Raw genomic sequence first — 17,416 nt, 5'->3', positions numbered from 1 at the left:
TAATCATACATATGGATAATCGAATAACTTAATAAGCAGAAATCCTGAAACAAAGCTTTTTACTTCACTTAATAATAAAGAGAAGTTTTAGGCTTACTTGATATTACATGGGAAACTTCAGGAGCAACGTCTGATATAAATAAAATACACGCATATCGGTGACGTGTTACCCCAAATATATATGAGAGACGTTGAAGGGGAAGTTGTATGAAGTTGAAGTCCGATTAAAATTCCTTGAGCTTTCAAACTTTAGAATGAAGCTTACTTCATTTAAGCCACCCTTTCAATTTAACTGTAATTATGATCAATTTTTTCGTGCATTTTGATATGAACAGTTTAAAACGGTAATGGTATGCTTGAATATTTTGAGCTTAAAAATGATAATTAAATAAAGATATTTCAATTAATATAATTATCGCATGGATATTAGTGCGATTACGATAAAAAAGCGAAACACTATGAACAATGTAAAAACTCGTTGGTGTTGCTACAAACATTTATATTTTATATAAAATGGTGTCAGTATACAATGTACGATTGTAAATCATACATAAGGAAATAAAAATGATAATTATATCAACGTATTTTATTGTTAATGGTCTTCTTGAAAGATGATGCAATTAACATTTTTTTTCAAACAAAAACATGGAGCACCAACAATTACAAATGCATTTGTTGAAATATTTTGACATTAAGTTAAATGTATGCGATAAAGCAAACACAAAAGGCATGACCATAAAATATAAAAAACAGATTCATCATGCTGTTGACTAGTATTTCATAGTTTTTCTTAAAAGTATTTTTTCACTTCGAATTGGTACTTTGTACGTCGCATTGAATGATCGAATTCCTTAAAAGACGCGTTTTATTTGAAGACACTCATAAACAATGGACCTATGAAAATTTAACCTTTTTAAAGATATGTTGATAACACGAGCCAATATACACAAATTATAAACATTTAACAAGCGAATTGAAACAAATACAAGATACTCTCCTGATATCATACGTTTTGGCATCATGACACTCTGCATGATCTGTTTAATGCCAAACTCTCAGACAGCACAATATAATCGTGCCTAGTCACCATGTGTCTAGCGAAACAGTCGAAATGTTAGGTGGAGACGGACATTGTCGCACAAAATAACATGTGGATATATACATGTTTTTGTTTGAATATATTATTTTATAAGTAAAGCATGTGTAGATCCAGGTATTTCGGTTAGGGGAACACCAACTTTAAAGAGGTGGTCACCCATTCATCCAATTCAGGGAGATGGCGGGGGTTAGGAGAAGGGTCACAGTGAGTTTCAAGACCGATTTTCTTTGTAAAATGTAAGATTCAATGCCCTTCTGACAGGCTCTGGGTCCGTGCATGTAAAGAATGGAGTTATGCCATACGGCTAACAGGAACATTCTCGCATCATGATATCATAGATCTGAAATTGTCTGATTCTTCGGAAGAATTTTCCGTCTTACAAGTACCGTTTTATATTTATAATTAAAACACAACTGTCGTACAAAGTGTCAGACAGAAAAGGATTGTTTTTATCTGGAAATGAAAATAAAATGTTCCACCAAGACTGATAATCGCGCTTAATTATTTATTTTTCAAATTAAAAATGACTGTCCTGCCATGCGCCTTCATCCAGATTCCAGTCTTTGATGTCGAGTATGCGGACAGAGTGGATGAAAAAAGACAGTAGTTTTGACTTTCGAGATATCACATCTTCGGACGTTCAAAACTTCACTTCGTACGACAAAAAGGCCTATCTAGTATAATCGATACCGCCTGGGGACACACTTATGCCGTAGAAGTTAAAGTTTGAACAAAATCTCAAAGCTTCTCAAAATCAGTCGGAAACGTCATATTTCCAGGTTCAATTCAACGTACTTAGTTAAAATTATTAGCTATACAAAACATCATTATTTTAATACTTATTGATAGTGTTTCGCATCAAATTTCCAAATTGTCTAATTATACGTATGAATAATTGAAAAACTTAATAAGCAGAAATCCTAAAACAAAGGTTTTTATTTCACATAGTAATAAAGAAAAATCTTAGGCTTACTTGATATTACATGGAAAACTTTAGTAGCAACTTCTGATATAAATTTAATACACGCATATCGGTGACGTGTTACCCCAAATATATATAGGAGACGTTGAAGGGGAAGGCGAAGGTTTAAATCTCAAACTCTCTAATGAGTCAGTTTGGACGGCACGGAAGGGAAGGACAACACGGTCTAAAGAAACAATCCTTTGAAGTTTGTACAGATTCTAGTGGGCCGGGGAATGTAAAAATGCCACTGAATGTGATAAGAATCACCATGACCTGGGCAATAGAGAGAAGAACAAACAACCAAGAATGTATGAAACAAAAAATGAATATAAAGTTTTAAAATTTAGTTGTCAAAGTTGAATCCAGAGAATGAAAGTTTCTTCCAAAGGCCATTGTTAAAAGTGCTATCGGACAGCAAAGTCTGGTATTCAAAAGTTCCTATTGGCATTAATAAGCTTTTCGAATTTATGCAAAGAGTTTCCGCTGAAGCCATTCTTAGCCACAGATACACAGGTCACTGTACACGCGTCACTATAACTTCAAATCTCCATTCAGCTGGTATGTCTAGCACTGATATTATAATGTCTGTCACTGGCCACAGAAATGTTCAAAGTCTAGCATAATGCATAAGGCCATATGAAAAGGATCAGTGGTATACTGTCGCACAGTGGGTCTGACGAGAAAACTTAGCAACAGCCTGCCTGTCAAATTATGTCAGATGATAAACAGAAGTTGACTTCGCAGTCCCTGCCTCTGTGTCCATTGAATGAAACTGACATAAAAATAAAAAATGAAACACATCCAAGCAACACCGACTTAAAAATGTCAAAATCAATTGCCAGCTGTCAAATTTTAACTGGAACATTTGTATTACATCCAGCACATTTAATGTAAATATGAAAGATAACAGGTAAGGGTAGATTTTTCGTAAGCATAGAGCACCAAAAACACAACCTTCAGAGCCACGCATTTGCAAAGTAGGCCCACAACAAAAAAGAAGCTTTAATTGAAAAATAATACAGACGGGTTCCTTTAAAAAACTAACAAGTACATATAAAGTTATGCCAAATATAGATAGAGGGGAGGAAGGGGTCGGGGAGGGTGGAAGAAGGTTGAAGGGGAAAGTAGGACAAAGATGAATATATAATCAAAAGTTACGACGTAAACCACTATAGCGCAGACATTCATGTACTAAAGATAAGCACACAACCACACCCAACTAAGTTACATAGAAAAACAGACAATTCAGATTCAAAAATACAGTAGGGCACCGCATTAGACTCACAAGCACACAAACACACCCCTATAAGTAGGAAAAACAATTGTGTACCGCCTTTGTATTCCGGCAGCCAAAATATTGGTTGCCAAGAAAACTAACCAAAAGTAAAGGTTGGGAGGTGGCGGGGTGGTGGTAGGGGGGGGGGGGGGGGGGGGGGGGGATGCAAAAGGAGCGAGAATTCAAGGGAAAGGAAGGGGGATATGGGGAGTGAGGATGAAGGAAAACCGCTCTAAACAAACAAGAAAACATACGCAACGGACATTACAAGAATAAAGACTATAAACCATGCAAAGTGCTAACTTTAGTTAGGACTGCCTTAAAAAAGTGCGATTTAGTTCACGTTTGTAAATTTTACACCGAATGACATAGTGCTCAGTGGCGTTGTTCTCGTTTATGATTGGTTGCGCTCACATTATTTAATATGTTCAAATATCGATGTCTTCTTTCAGTTTCTTTCAGATTTAAGACTCACCAATTGAAATAGATTTGTAAAAAAATATCAAAATATAATGTTGCTCGGTAATTGGATGTTTATCTATATATAGAGAAGTGGCATGCGCATATATAATGCGGCGCTTAAATAAGTACGGCACAGAAGCAGGCAACTTTTTGATTTTAATTGATTTAAAGAACATCTTTTATTTTGTGAAGCTCGTGTTAGAGTCAAAATAATGTATCGCAGCCGTTTGTCTTTCAGATGAGTATCTTTCCTTCGCATCTGAACTCCAAACAATAATTTATACAACAAGAAATCACCGGCTGCGATATATTTTTTCTTGAACATCCATTTACTTTTCGTCTCTTTAATTGTTTCTGAACTGTTTTCATTGTATGTCTTTCGTTTAAATAGAAGCCAACTTAAACAGTTCACACCTTACTTATTTCGATTATCGCGAGGTGTCCGATTTCTTCCGTATATTTTATCACTAAAATCTATCAGACATGAAACAGAGCTAAAGGTCCTAAATTTCACACCGAAAATGCTCTAAATATGTCATTAATTTCTGTATTTGCACAATAAGAGTTTATAAAATGATAAAGTTAAGACACATAAGCTTATAAATACGTTTCTTTCCAAACGTGCGAAGACAGTTGTTATTTAACTAACTATAGGAAATGATATAGTTAATCAATATAGTATATCTTAATAAAAAGACGCTGCTTTAAATCGATAGACAAGGAACACAATGTATCGTAAATATTGTGGTAATAAAACAGGACTGAAAAACATGATAACATTTGTAATTGTTTTATAAATAAACAGACAGAGAATACCCTCCAAAACATGACGTAGCATTACTCAAAATTAGGTCGAAGTCTGGTGATGGTGCAGTTTTTAATGATTACGTGCAGCCAGCATGCCTACCGGGAGAGAATGATCGACTTTATTATGAAATGAAATGTGAAATTTCTGGTTGGGGAAGGCGTGCTGAAAATGGTAATTATATTGACATGTCAAGAATATAGCTATTTTCTTCTGAAACGTATGTTTATCTATGTTTGCATCAGTGTAATATCGAAATATCTTTCACCGAGTGAGGACCAGATGTAATATTTTCAAAGGCAAAAATGTAAAACCAGGTATTCACAAGTGAAATATATAAGATATTTTTCACTTTGAAATAACCAGATGTATTTTACTCCAATACTTGAATAATTCATTGAAAATCTTTGTGTCACATTCTGAGTTTTTCTTTCGTTCAATAATTATGTTTCGAGGAAAGCTTACACATATATTAAATTCTTTACATCAAAATCATACAATAGAATATACAAGGTGACATGAATTCAAATATATATGTGTAGTTAAAAGAATGCAGCCAATTAATATAATGTTAATGTAAATGTTATGCCTCTGTAGGGGTGTTTTACAGATTTTACAGATATTATGCCAGTTTTTCTTTATAAAGCGTAAACTAGAAAAAATTTAATAACAATAGATGCGACTTTTCCTCCATTAGATTTTGTTCCATAATTTCATTTGATATTTACAGGAACAACTTCAAATGTATTGATGTCCGTTGAAGTTCCAATTGTAGATGAAAGGAAGTGTGAAGAATTTTATAAACACTATAATATTGATTTACAAAAAGTGTTCTGCGCCGGTGACGTCATAATTGGTACTGATACATGCCATGGGGATTCGGGTGGACCTTTTGTCTGTGATATAAATGAGACAAACACCGTTACTGGAATAACATCCTGGGGTGACGGTTGTGGCCGGCCTGATGCTCTCGGAGTATACACAAATGTTGCTGTATATGTAAGCTGGATAAAAGAACAGATATCACGTCATGATTTAGTAGGTAAGTGAAACAGTAAGTAGTTAGAGATCGATAAGAATTCATATTTACTGTACAAATACTGGTCTTTGTAAGAAGTGTTACATAAAATTTACGAAGCTCAGCTTTTGTCACTTAGTCGTTGAAGTTAAAGGTTGATGCGACCAGTCAATGTCTCATTGTCCCTTACAGTCACGCAGTTGGATTTAAACTTTATCATTTCTATATTATCATTTTTGTGTTTTCCTTTGATATACGGAAAGTGTTTTCGAAAGCTGTAATAAAATTCAATAATGCCTTTAAATGAAACAATTTATACGAACTCCTTATTCGTATCTTAATTCCATGACAATGATAAATAAATTCCATATCTTTTGCCGACAAAGGTGTGTGTCCCTTTTAGATTTTTGGTGGCAACAAGTACATGACGTGTTATCAAAACATTGCAAATTAAACTATTAAACTATTATATACATAAATAAAAAACCGCGTAAACCGCATCAAATCTAGGACAGCACAAAAAGGGAAATATCCATTATTTGGAGGTCAAACTACGCCTATAACCTCATAATATACTACTATTATTAGGTACCTATTCGCCAAAAATAAATGATATTCTGGAATTTCTAGCATCAATTTGCAACAAAGGACTGAGTTACAGTTCCATTAACACAGCTAGATCAGTCTTAAGGTCTTTCTTTCGTACATGTGAACTTGAATAATTAGTGGATAAGCATTTTATGAGGGGAGTATTTTATTAAGACCGGCACTCCAAAGATATAATGTTACCGGGGATGTAAATAATGTGTTATGGTATATAGAACAAATCCAGTTAGATAGTGACTTCAAACATTTAACCGTTAAAACTGTAATGCTGGTATATCTTCTTTCTGGACTAGGAATACAATCTATGCATTTAACTGGTCTTAGAGATAGTGAACTTAGTTTAGATTAGGATTGGATATTTACTCAAACATTCAGGGCCCGGTAAGCACTTAGATAAGATAGTTTTAAACGATATTCAAATAAATGTTTGTGCATAGTTACGGCTTTGAAATATTATTAATAATGAAAAGAAATCTTGCAGGAAAATGAAAACTGTCTGTTACTAAGTTACTAGGTGTTCATGAATTGAAAATATCCGCGCTCGTGCGAATCATACGAATCGTGACACCGAGAGCGCGTAGCTTTTTTGTTAGCCGATTATTCGTTGGAAGTGTTTTCTTTCTTTGATTTTACAGAAAAAACAAACAAACAAAGCATAAGTATTGTCTATGCTACCACTCTCCCTACCTTCAATATTTCACATAAGGAAGTTCACATTCACATGAAGTTATTGAACTGAATGAAAAGTCCTCAAATTTGTTTCATTGTTCTTTTTTATCTTTATAATCTTTAGTTTCGTGTTTATAAAATATTTTTTCGTGATAAACTTAGTTTCGGGCTCTGCATTTACGATTTCGTCATCGTCGTTGTCGTCTTCATCATCATCATCATCATCATAATCATCATCATATAACAATAATAATTACGAGGAGTGTTCGATATGAATTGCTTATTGTCCTCTAGCTCGATATCCACGTGGGACACGATAAAAACCAATACCTACCTGTATAGGGTTATTCAATACCTACACAACGGTGTATAAATGTACCTGTTAGACTAAGTGTAAGACATAAAATTTGCCATTTGAATACACGCAATCATTGACCACTGTAGTAAAAATGGTTGGTAGAAGCGTCGACAAGAAAGATGAAATAAGGGCTTACATTAAAGCTCGCTCAAAACTTGGTTGTTCTTTGAAGCAGCTGATGACTGAACTTTCTACTGCTTATGGACCTTCTTGTGTGTCTTATGACACAGTTCGGCGGTGGAAAAAGAAATTTGAGTCTGGTGTAGAGTCCATCAAAAATGCACCGAAATCAGGTAGGCCAAAATCTGCATCTCGTAAAGAAATCGTTTCCATAATAAAGGAAAGCATTGAAGGAGATGCCAAATTTACACTTCGTGATATTGCACGAAAGGTAGGCATATCACTATCAACGGTTCACCTTATTTTGAAGAAGCATTTGAAAGTCAGAAAGATTTCTGCTAGATGGGTGCCACATCTGTTGACTGATGAGCAAAAGAGGCAACGGGTTAAAGTGGCCAAAAAGCTGCTTCAAATGTTTCCAAAGTATGGCAAAAAGCAGTTTGCCAATGTCGTCACAGGTGATGAAACCTGGGTCCATTATTTTGAGCCCGTCAGAAAGGTTAGCAATAAGATCTGGGCCACTAAACACAGCAAACGTCCAATAATTGCCAAACGTTCTTTGAGTGCAAAGAAGGTTTTGTATGCAATCTTCTTCTCTGGTGAAGGAGTCGCAATAAAAGTGCCGGTGAAAAAGGGCAAAAGCATCACCGGAAAGTACTACAAAGACGTAGTACTGAAGAAACTGAAAAAGCATTATCAGAAACGACTCCCTGCCACTGGTTTTAAACATGTCCGTCTTCTACATGACAATGCCCCCGCTCATACCTCCGCAATAGTTACGGCGTTTTTGAAGAAAGAAAAAGTAACTGTTTTGCCTCACCCCCCGTATTCCCCAGACCTTGCCTCATGTGATTTCTTTTTGTTTCCGAAATTGAAATCATTCCTTGCTGGGCGGAAATACCAGTCCCGACAGGCACTTGGATCTGCCATTCATCAGTACCTTATTACTGTGCCCAAATCAGCGTACCGTAACGCCTTCAAGAAGTGGATTCATCGGCTGAAACTTTGCATTTCTAGCCACGGGGAGTACTTCGAGGGCATGAAATGAGCCCTTTTGGGCTAACTTGAAATTTGAAGTCTCCAGATAGAAATAAGCAATTCATTTCGAACATCCCTCGTATAATATATTAATATCTGCTTCTTGTTCTGCTCCTCATTGTTTAGTGCTGAGACATGAATGTATCTCAAGAATATTGTAGATGAAAATATTACGATGGTAATTCAAAGATCAAAATTTACAGTTTTTGAAAGACATAAATATACATTTATAAATGCTTCTTGACGAAGGTTTTATCTATTGTCCGTAAGTATTGACCAGGCATTCATTAATCTTCGTCAATATTTCGTGTTTTTTTTGTTGTTATTTTACGAAATATTTGTATCCTAAAATAACCAATATAAATTAACCAATGGGACGGTGGCGTAGTGGTAGCTGTCTGACTGCTACGCACGTTACCACCAGTTCAAAATCACCTTAGACTATTTTTTTTTTTATTTCAGTGTTATGTTGTTATCGATGTTACTTTAATTCTTACGATATCTACGTAACATATTTCACAAATTTTGACTGTTTTCTCTTGTAGTTTTCGTTTTCTGGAAAGGCTGGTAACAAGTACTTTGTCTTTTATCTAATATACTTTCAAATATGTTTTATTGAACATTTCCATCATTTCTCATAACGGTTATATGTCCAGAACGCAGATGAAATTGGGGAAGGTGGAGGTGGTGGGGTATGGGGAATGGTCTTACGAAGGAGTTTATTTAAATATACCGATTGGAAGCCAAACGTTTTAACCGCATCTGACATTGTGAAAATTATAAAGATATATATATACATAGTATTTATATCGCTATTTAACTTCAGACACCGATAATTAATTTACGGAAAATATACAAAATATTCAGGAGTGCCAAATCAATACTTACGGACATTTAACATGGCATTGAATAAGTATTACAATTTGAACTCATCTAGCATTCTTTTCACGTGCTCAGGTATGGTGTTCTATGTAAGTATTCATTTTGGTTACTAACCCGCAGAGAGCATAGCTGTGTTGTGTCATAGTTTTTCAGACCTTTTAAAAAGTTACCAAAGACACAATATGTAGATTGATTAAGGGTATAATGCAAAAGGCAGACATTGACATATCAATTTTATACTTCATAGCATTCGCTCTGCTTTAGTTTCTCAGGCGAGTAAATGCAGGTTGCCAATACTGGAGACAATTATAAGGTCAGGTGGCTGGAGAAGAGAATCAACATTCCAATTACCACTGACACCTCATTTGCTGAGGCCATTTTACATAAGAACAGCTGTTAGTTATTGCAAAGTTATAGATATCAGAAGTAAATGTGAACAAATAAATACGATAGCAAGTATCTTCTTGACATTTTTATGTAGGACAGTTTGTGAATATTTTGTTACTTTAATGTTTACTGTATGCATGAAAATAAATATAGTGAGAGGAGATCAATTGACTTACGTATCAAATGAAGAATCTTTAATATAGCACTTGTTGTAGCTGGATGCGCTCTAAAGTCTCAAGTGGCACTAATCAGTAGCATAATGGGCATTGAAATGGAATTATAAAATTATACGAAAGTTTTAAAGTATGATTTCAATTCCATGAAATCCTAATATGCTATTTGCCCGACCAATCCCTCCCTATATGCAATATGAAACTTACATCCAGCTACAAGCGTTGAAGACTGGAGATTGCCTAAAGTCATCGCAAGTGATATCCTCACTAGCATATTATTATTTCATGGAATTTAAATCATACTTCAATACGTTCGTATAATTTTACAATTCTTTTTTATTTAATTTTCTAATGTTACTCAAACTAATCCCTACGCGCACCGTGGACTACGGAGGACACATATAAATGAAAGTGTCTAGTGGTACCGATCCAAATCTCTAGAATCTAATTCTAAAGGTACAGATCCTTAACTTAACACTTCATTTTTTTCAAATGTTTTTTGTATTTTTTTACATCTTTTATTTCTTTGCAAATGAAATATCAAATAAGATTTAACCAATATCAACATATCATTTACCGTTCATAGGTAACAGCATACACCCGATTGTAAGTAACTGAGGAACAACAAGTAAATTACGAGAAATAGAACTGGCAGAAACAGATTTAAGATTGCACAAATTATTAATAAATGACCTTGTGACAAACAATATTTTAATAAAGAAATAATAAATATGTCCCTATATTTTATCAGTTAATAGAATATGGGCAGGATTTTGGATGCGTAATAATACCATGTGCCTGTACAGTTTGATTTCTTATTTGATGTACATTTTTGTACATTTTTGTATTCTTATTTGATACGTGTTCCTATATCAGCTTAACGTTAAATGTATCTGTATGAAGGTTTACGTTAGTGAACGTTTGACGAAATGTCCTTCTTGTTAGTAGCCATTTAGTTCACCTAGGTCTATGTTTCGTCCACCGGAATTGTTCTTTGCTATTTTTACAAAAAAAGTAACTACTCAATAAATAGATTACCTATCATTTTAGTAGAATACGAGGTTAATTTTGACATTTGTCCTGCTGTAAAAAGTCATATTAGAATTAGATTTGTTTGTCCGTTACTGATTTTAGCTTGGTACCATATCTGTGTATTTAAGGCCGATAGTGAAAAGGCGCATTATACAAATGAGGTGAGATTGCACTGTAATATCAAATTATGCGTTTAAAACAATTTCTGGTCTATGTTTTCAAAGGCTTCGTTTACTAGTTTTCTTGTGAATATTGAAATACATTACGCATCCTCATTTTAGACAAAGCAATGTATAGTTATATAATAAGCAGTATGCTTCTACGTAATATGAAATCTAATATCTTTCTAATTAATTTCTACAGAACGTTGTGATCCAGATGACCTGTCCAATGCAGTTGTAAAGGATAAAAAAGGTGAAAGGATTAGGACGAAGATACCGAGTGGGACAGAGGTATACCTTTCATGTCAATACGGATATGAGTATTACTCTGATGGTCAACCTATGGACAAGCCGGTGATAAGAGAATGTGTTAAGGGAACAATTATAAATGCACCAGATTGCGAGAAAAGTAAGTTTACATATTGTGACATGTTGATTTTATTTTAATTTTCCGCAATCACACAAACAATCGTTCTAGTACTATTATCCCTTCATATCAGTACAAAATTTATTTTAATGGAAATTAGCTTGGGTAATACGCGGCATATACAAATGGTCAGTTGTATCTTGGCTATTAAAGAAATGTCGATTTCATCTTGGATACTCAAGAAATGTCTATTGTGTTTTAACTGAGGATATATCAACTGCATTTGTTGATAACTGAAATATACTATGTGAGCATTCTCCTGTTCTTCGTTACTTTATTCGTTTTCACTCCTGCTATATGATACGGCTTCTAAGAAATGACAATAATGCGGTTATGTGATATTTCAGAATATTTAATGTTCTACACCTATATGTTTAAATATGTTGTGTGAAATTTTAATTTACTTCTCCGCACACTGTTCCTCCCTCACACTACAACCGGATGAAAAATTTATTGGTTGGAAGGAATGTCTGTGAAAAAAACGTTCCAATGGACATGTATTGGTTTCTTTTTTTCTTGAAATTTATGCTTTCTATCGATGCTTCTGTTTGTTCAGAGTAATAAAGGAGTTGACCCTCTGACTAGTTACTTCTGTTAAGTACATTTTCACGGAGCATAAACGTGAACTGTGAAATACACACACCAAAAGTAAGAAAATCTAACACTCAGTTCCACGTCCATGGGATCGTAATGATATAATCGTGCAATACATAACACTCTCATCAAACACAGACGTTATTTTTTTTCTAACAGTCTGCATGTTTTAACGGTGCTTAGAGTTTACATGCCTATAAAACTTTTATGCTTAATTAATTAGATATAAACTTTGTCACACATGTCACATGAGTATGCTTATGTTGCAATATGAGTGGCCGTATGCTCTCTCAAAGCGCCACTGTCACAGGCCTTATAAATACTTGCAAAATCCGCATTCCTTAAAACCTTCTCTTTTTTCACTTCTCATGTGAATCTAGAATCTCGCATGTTGTACACACATAATTGTTTCGACTGCCATGTTTTTTTTATGTACTTTGCATTCTTAAGTGGTTCGAATCCTTTAGAGAGCACCTGTGCCGATAGGAAAATAATTGAGTCCGAGAGGGTTCCCGTGCCGTGTGTAGAGAATCAAGAGGAATCCTGTGAGGTAAAATTGAGCCGATTGAGAGGGATCCCGTGCATTAACGAAATCGAAAGTAGAGCGTTTTTAAGGAAATATGATGAAAATATCCACATATTGTGTATTTACAAATAAGATAGGATCAACGGCTTCACATCTAAGGTACGAGATATTTGCTATATTCGAGGAAAGTCGTATATAAGTTTCATAAACATCGAACGATGTTCATCCAAGCCAGTACCCTCCGGCTACATTACATGTTCGTTTGGACTTGTGTGAACTGATAAAACAAATGCAACGATAAAAAAGCAATGGCATGTAACTACGTCATTCCGTGGGCCATACGTTTTATGCTAAAAATTGTGTGTAGGACAAAAAATTTGATTTTCCGAGCTGACTGACGTTGGAGTTCATTGCTTAGCACAGAGAGTGTCCTGTGCGCAAACAGAAAGGGATCCGTTTTCTCATTTTCCACAGAGAGGGATCCGATATGGGTATACACCGTGTTTAAATGAAACAGCTTATACTAACTCCTTATTCGTATCTTAATTCCATGACAATGATGAATAAGTTCCATATCTTTTGCCGACAAAGGTGTCCCTTTTAGATTTTGGTGGCAACAATTACATGACGTGTTATCAAAACATGATACACATTGGCAAATTAAATTATTAAACTATTATGTACATAAATAAAAACCGTCGACGCCACATCAAATCTAGGACAACACAGAAAGGGAAATATCCATTATTTTCATTGTGGTGTTTGTTAATGATGTCCATAAAACATGACAAGATGACAGCCTGCAGGCTATAGTTTCATGAAAGACTTACACATATTAAAATGTAGGAAAAACAATATACTAAAATGCTAATATACTAAAAATAATACTGCAGACAAAGTTATATGTACAGATGCAATTAGTGGTTTGAAGAAAAAATGACTAATATATATAATACTGGCGATTAAATAATTACATCACTGCATACTTATCTTTTTAGTTGTTAAATATAAAGCATGCCCATATAAATGATAATTTACAAAATATTAAAATTCAGTGGTAAAAGAAAAGATATTGATGATAAAGATTTTTTTCTAAACTAATTATGCACCTGAGGAAGAAGTTGCCCCCATTGTGTTTACAGAATAAAATGTACCTCCTACATTATGTTAGAAATATAAAAGAAACTAGATGGTAAAGCGAGTCCACGTATTGAATTACTGGTCTCAGTACAATGTACGTCTTTTGAGCAAGGATCATCAATGTTCTTCCTCGCAGGATTATATGTTATATCTATTGATCAAAATACATCACGTTATTTCAAACCAAATGAGCTTAGATCGGGCTGCTAGGTTTAAAAGGGCGTACTTTAAGCATAAACATGAACTTTTAGATGCTTTAATAAAGACCAGACAGCATCAATTCATTTCAATCAGCATCAATTCATTTCATAATTGTATGATTAAAATAATGTGCCATTTTTCATTATATCATATCTCGTGAAACTCGCTTTTGGGAGTTTTTCGACGTATCTTACAGACTACACGATTGTCATAGTTCATGTTTTGTTACATTTTAAGCATGTGTTTTTTTTATTTATTTTTAAAGCACTTTTTACTATCAATGCTTTGAATACTACGAGATTGGAAAAAATAGAAACTGACACTGGGAACACTTTCTCGCGCTTGATACAAGCTTTTCATTGCGCAACCCATGGGTACTAAAAGTGATTCACATGTAAACTATGGAACATTATTGAGGCATTGCATCTTGGTGTGATACATATCGATGTTACATGCCGCATTCATTACATTGTGATTTAAGTATTACATCTATCATATCAACACACCAGATGTCACTCATGTTCTTATGTGGGAAATTTCCGTGAAACCAACGACGTCAGCCGGTTTCTATAAGTCCGTTAACAGGATGCATCATCGCCTATTATCCTTATTTAGGCGTCCGGTAATCAGCTTAACAAAGGCTGGTGTATCAGTAACGTGTATATATGTTATTTGATTGTGTATAACCGTGAGCTCGAAGATGTACTACTCATTTGCAAAAATAAATAAATCATTTCAATACACATATGCTACTGATTGCTGCCACTTGAGATGACTAAAGGCAATCTCCAATCAGTGCTAAAGTAACCTTCGGTCAGATAATACGTAAGTCAAGTGCATTAGGGATAGGAGTTTATTAACAGTACATATTTTGAGTTAGGAAAATTTAAGAATGATTGAACAATGTATATAAGATAAAGGGTAAGGGCAGATTTCCAGGAAGCATCCATTCCAAACACAGTCATAGAGCTATGCATAGCCAAGTATGACATTTAAACATTAACACTATAAGTGGGATTTAGAACCAGAGGTAAGCATTTCTCTTTTGACAAGAAACACGCCTAAAAATTTCAGTTCTGGAAATTTACTTTGAAAACTGGAATAAATTAACTTCGGACTCAAGAATTTTAGATATAGTCACTGTTGTTTTATTATTATTATTATTATTATTATTATTATACCAGATTTATATAGCGCCCTTTTCATGATGAACACGTTCAAAGGCGCTTTACATATACTGCAGCCACACAGGGCGCGAAATCATCCTTTACTAGTACAGACACAGAGCGATCTGTCCATGGGACAGAGTGAGATAAAGCCCCCAGAACAGACAGAGAGAACTTTTCAGATACAGACGTGTCCGGCTAACTTAGCCTAGCTCTTTTCGAATAGACAGTCTGGTTCTTAAACGTGCCCGGTGTACAGCACCGATACACGCGAAGCCGTCTTTTCTGGGAAGAACCAGTACAGGCCTCTAGTTAGGTGGGAGACACTCAATACATCTCAGAAATTTCCAGTGTCTGGACCGGGATTCGAATCCCGGACCTCTGGATTGACAGTCAAGCGTGTTACCACTAGACCATCGGCCCACCTTTTACCTCCCACCAGATTCTAGCCCTTTCATTTGTTGATTAGCGTCGCCTGGTTGCCCTATATATTTCTATAGAGGGTCAGTGGATGACTTTATAAAGCTTGGCGTACTACCTTCTGGAAGTTTTCTTATCTGGTTTTTGAGATTAACTGCAAAAGACATATTTATGCAATTAATTTTTATAAACGCGCTTTATTAGGTGCGTGAGACCATGGTACAATTGTACAGTGTATGCATACCGTATTTGCATTTACTACAAAAGAGTTTTTATAACAGAAACGTTTGGAGAAACGGGAAGTGACTCATGTTAGCGTTTGTTCAGGATTTTGGCTTTCTGCACTTCAATCTAGAAATATAGTACATCTGGAATGGAGTGTTATCGAATAAAACCATCGAGGAAACGGGTTGCCTATTTGTTCTGTCAAGCGGCGTTATGGCGTGTGTATAAGTCACGTCTATCGTTTGCTTGGTGAGGATGGGTAATCCGGCATGCAACTGACATGACTAAATTTCGGACAAAATTTCAGTAGGCAACAAATTATAATCATTCATTAATGTTCAGCAGAACTAAAGGCATTGTGTTTATGTTTACAACCATTTTGTAAAAATAAACATTCAGTATACATAAGAATTAGGTCAGACAATACTGTAACTGTAATCTGAATCAGTATGCAGGGATCTACTAAGCAAATTCTTAATGAAATAACCACTGTGACAGCACTTTTGTTTTTTGCTATTCAAATAAAATAATTATGGTCATCAGCAGAGCATATTTCAGGCAAATATGGTTATGAACAGAGCATATTTCAGGCAAAAGTAATGTCATTGAAGATTCTGAATCTCGATATTCAAACTTGACACAGAATGGATGTTGAGCAAAACATTGTTTCACATAATTGTGGACTTGTATAGTATTTCAGACTTAGATGTATTTGCTTCACGTTTAAATAATCAAATGAAATTATTTTAATCATGGAGACCCTAATGCATGTTCTGTTATTGCATTCTATTTAAGCTGGGAAGGACAGCTTAATTGTTTGTTTCCTCCTTTCAGCTTGATAGGTATGCATTACAGAAAATAGAGCAAGACCAAATGGAAGCAATATTGAAAGCTCTAGCGTGGCCAACTCAGGTTTGGTTCCAAAACTTGTTGTCAATGAAAATAGATTGTCAGCATCTGTTACCAGTAACAAGAGACTTTTCCTAATTATATAAGTATATCCAATTCTATAGAAACGGCATTTAACAGTTTTCAGAATATCAGAGAAACACTCCAATGTAATGGACTATCAAATGATGTTGTCAATATCATTTTGCAGTCATGGAAAGATAGCACAAGGATGCAATACGGGAGTAAGGTTAAAAAAATGGACGTGTTTTTCCAATGCACAATAGTGCATTACGGGAGTAACTTCAAAATATGGATATGTTTTTCCAATGAATAATTATTAGTAGTATATATTATGAGGTTATAGGCGCAGTTTGACCTCGTTTTGGCCCTAACTCTCGGCCCGAACTGACCAATGCTGGCCAATTCAAAAACCCACAGGTTTTGACAAACTACTGTAAAAACCTCTGGTTTGAGGAAGTTTGAAGCTTACACAATTAAAAAACCCACAGGTTTTGAACCCAGTGAAAAAAATAAAAGTTTCTAAATACATATAATATAAATGAGTTTACAGAATAAAATATATTGTTTAAAAGAAAGAAAATTTACTGATAATATAAATCCTCATTATGTTACAGCAAAAAAAAAAAAAAAAACGGGCGAAAATTGATAATGGCTACCTGTTCATCGTGTGGGAGAATGAAATCAAAGTTTGTTAAAAGTACAGGAGGTAATTTAGATATTCATAAAGCAATGTTACCTTTATTACCTAAGAAAGG

The 17,416-nt window shown here is 34.8% G+C and overlaps 1 protein-coding gene across 3 annotated transcripts in view; it reads left to right on the top strand.

Annotated features, from left to right (window-relative positions):
* The window catches only part of LOC128548918 (neurotrypsin-like), a 114,262-nt gene that overhangs the window by 23,016 nt on the left and 73,830 nt on the right, over positions 1 to 17,416 (top strand). For all 3 annotated transcript variants that reach the window (XM_053524608.1, XM_053524607.1, XM_053524609.1), the window contains exons 6-8: positions 4,607 to 4,780; positions 5,337 to 5,648; positions 11,253 to 11,459. In XM_053524608.1, the coding sequence (XP_053380583.1) occupies positions 4,607 to 4,780; positions 5,337 to 5,648; positions 11,253 to 11,459 (693 nt within the window). The remainder of the gene's footprint in view (positions 1 to 4,606; positions 4,781 to 5,336; positions 5,649 to 11,252; positions 11,460 to 17,416) is intronic.

The sequence above is a fragment of the Mercenaria mercenaria genome, chromosome 15, assembly GCF_021730395.1.
Source record: "Mercenaria mercenaria strain notata chromosome 15, MADL_Memer_1, whole genome shotgun sequence".
In the NCBI taxonomy this organism is placed as follows: Eukaryota; Metazoa; Mollusca; class Bivalvia; order Venerida; family Veneridae; genus Mercenaria; species Mercenaria mercenaria.
This window is presented reverse-complemented; position numbering and strand designations above follow the sequence as displayed.